The sequence below is a fragment of the Octopus bimaculoides genome, chromosome 26 (assembly GCF_001194135.2).
Source record: "Octopus bimaculoides isolate UCB-OBI-ISO-001 chromosome 26, ASM119413v2, whole genome shotgun sequence".
Lineage (NCBI taxonomy): Eukaryota > Metazoa > Mollusca > Cephalopoda > Octopoda > Octopodidae > Octopus > Octopus bimaculoides.
Genome location: NC_069006.1, coordinates 20,220,406 through 20,222,149, shown reverse-complemented (window position 1 = coordinate 20,222,149; position 1,744 = coordinate 20,220,406). Strand labels below are relative to the sequence as shown.

Below are 1,744 nucleotides of genomic sequence, written 5' to 3'. Positions count from 1 at the left end.
TATTTCTCTGTTTCACTATACATACAAAATAACACATACACACATAAATACATTTATTCACTGCCATGATCAAAGATATTCCAATGATGACCAAAACCACCATCACTATTATATTCTATATCCCCACCAACCTCTTTATATATTTCAGCATGGTAGGTTCAATATTTCCCTTACCCAGGATTGTGTATGCAATGGCTGAGGACCGCATAATCTTCGGTGCCCTTTCTCAAGTATCAGACAAGTCCAAGACCCCTGTCCTGGCAACGGTGGTCGCTGGACTCTTTGCAGGTCATTCAGCTTCTACTTTATTTATTTACGTATTTGTCTGTCTGTCTCCCAGTCAGGCTATCTGTCTGTCTGTCAGTCTCTCAGTCTGTCTGTCCAACTGTCCATCTGTCTCTCAGTCCGCAATTAGTTTTAAATAACCATTTCTACTATAAGCACGAGCCTGAAGTTTTGATGCAGGGTGAAGTCAATTACACCCCCCGCAGTGCATAACTGGTACTCATTTTATTGACACTGAAAGGATGAAAGACAAAATTGACCTCGGTGGAATTTGATCTCAGAATGTAATGATGGACAAAATGCCGATGAGCATTTTGCCCGATTTGCTAACAATTCGGTCAGCTCGAATTATGTAAAATGCTGATGCCATGTTAAGAGCACCCGACACACATTGCAAAGTGATTGGCGTTAGGAAGGACATCTGGCCGTAGAAAGCAGACCAAATTAGAGTGGAACCTGGTGCAGCTCTCCTGCTTGCCAGCCCTGGTCAAACCATCCAACCCATGCCAGCATGGAAAATGGACATTAAAGGAGGATGATAATGATGATGATGATGATGATGATGATGATGATGATGATGATGATGATGATGATGATGTTGGTGGTGATGAGGAAGTTATTTGTACTCTGATCAAGTCATACTCATGGTTAAGGGATGACCTATTCTGTTGCCTTGTACCTTCTTCCCTAAATATAAGAAACCTTGTTGTCGAGTTTGAGACGTCTCCGGTGCTTGTGATACATAAATACACCCTTTCCCAAACTAACCGGTGACCTTGTGACCTATTTAACCCCCCCCCCCAAAAAAAAATTCCTTGAACCCTCTTCATGTAAAAACAAAAAAAAAATGTAAAACAACCAAAATCTATAATAATAAAAGGAAACAAAAAATGAAAGCAATTGAAAGTAGCCCAATCAACAGAAAAACTACCCCAACTTCATTTAGATTAACATCTCTCCTATATATGGAACTGATTAGGCCACATTATTCTGTGAGGAGCATAGGGCCAGTTTTCTAGTTTCCTAGGGATGTATATTTGTCCCTGGGTTAATATTTAACTAATATTTTCATCATTCTTCTTGTGTCCATCTTACATTATTTCAGGTCTGACTGCTCTCATTTTTGATCTCACTGAACTGGTGGATATGATGTCCATTGGAACTCTCCTAGCTTACTCGTTTGTGGCCAAGTGTGTTGTTATCTTACGGTAAGTAAGCATATACATACACACATACATGCATGCATGCATACATACATACGTACACACACTCACACAAACACACACAGGCACACACACACATACACACAAACATATATATATATATATATATATATGCAGGGGTTCAGAAAAGTTCCTGGCTTTAAGGGTGTCACAAAAGGCCTGGCTGGAGGACCAGCCTTCTGAGTTCTTTAACATGCTTTGAGAAACTAAAGGACCACTGCAATAAGTATGTGGAT

At 40.0% G+C, this 1,744-nt stretch overlaps 2 protein-coding genes across 2 annotated transcripts in view; one reads left to right on the top strand and one right to left on the bottom strand.

Moving 5' to 3' along the window:
- LOC128250925 (plectin-like) overlaps positions 1–1,744 on the bottom strand; it is a 59,356-nt gene that overhangs the window by 14,964 nt on the left and 42,648 nt on the right. The window lies entirely within an intron of this gene.
- The window catches only part of LOC106868380 (cationic amino acid transporter 2), a 13,049-nt gene that overhangs the window by 7,726 nt on the left and 3,579 nt on the right, over positions 1–1,744 (top strand). The window contains exons 8-9 of the mRNA XM_052976925.1: positions 149–288; positions 1,391–1,493. Coding sequence (XP_052832885.1) covers positions 149–288; positions 1,391–1,493 — 243 coding nt within the window. The remainder of the gene's footprint in view (positions 1–148; positions 289–1,390; positions 1,494–1,744) is intronic.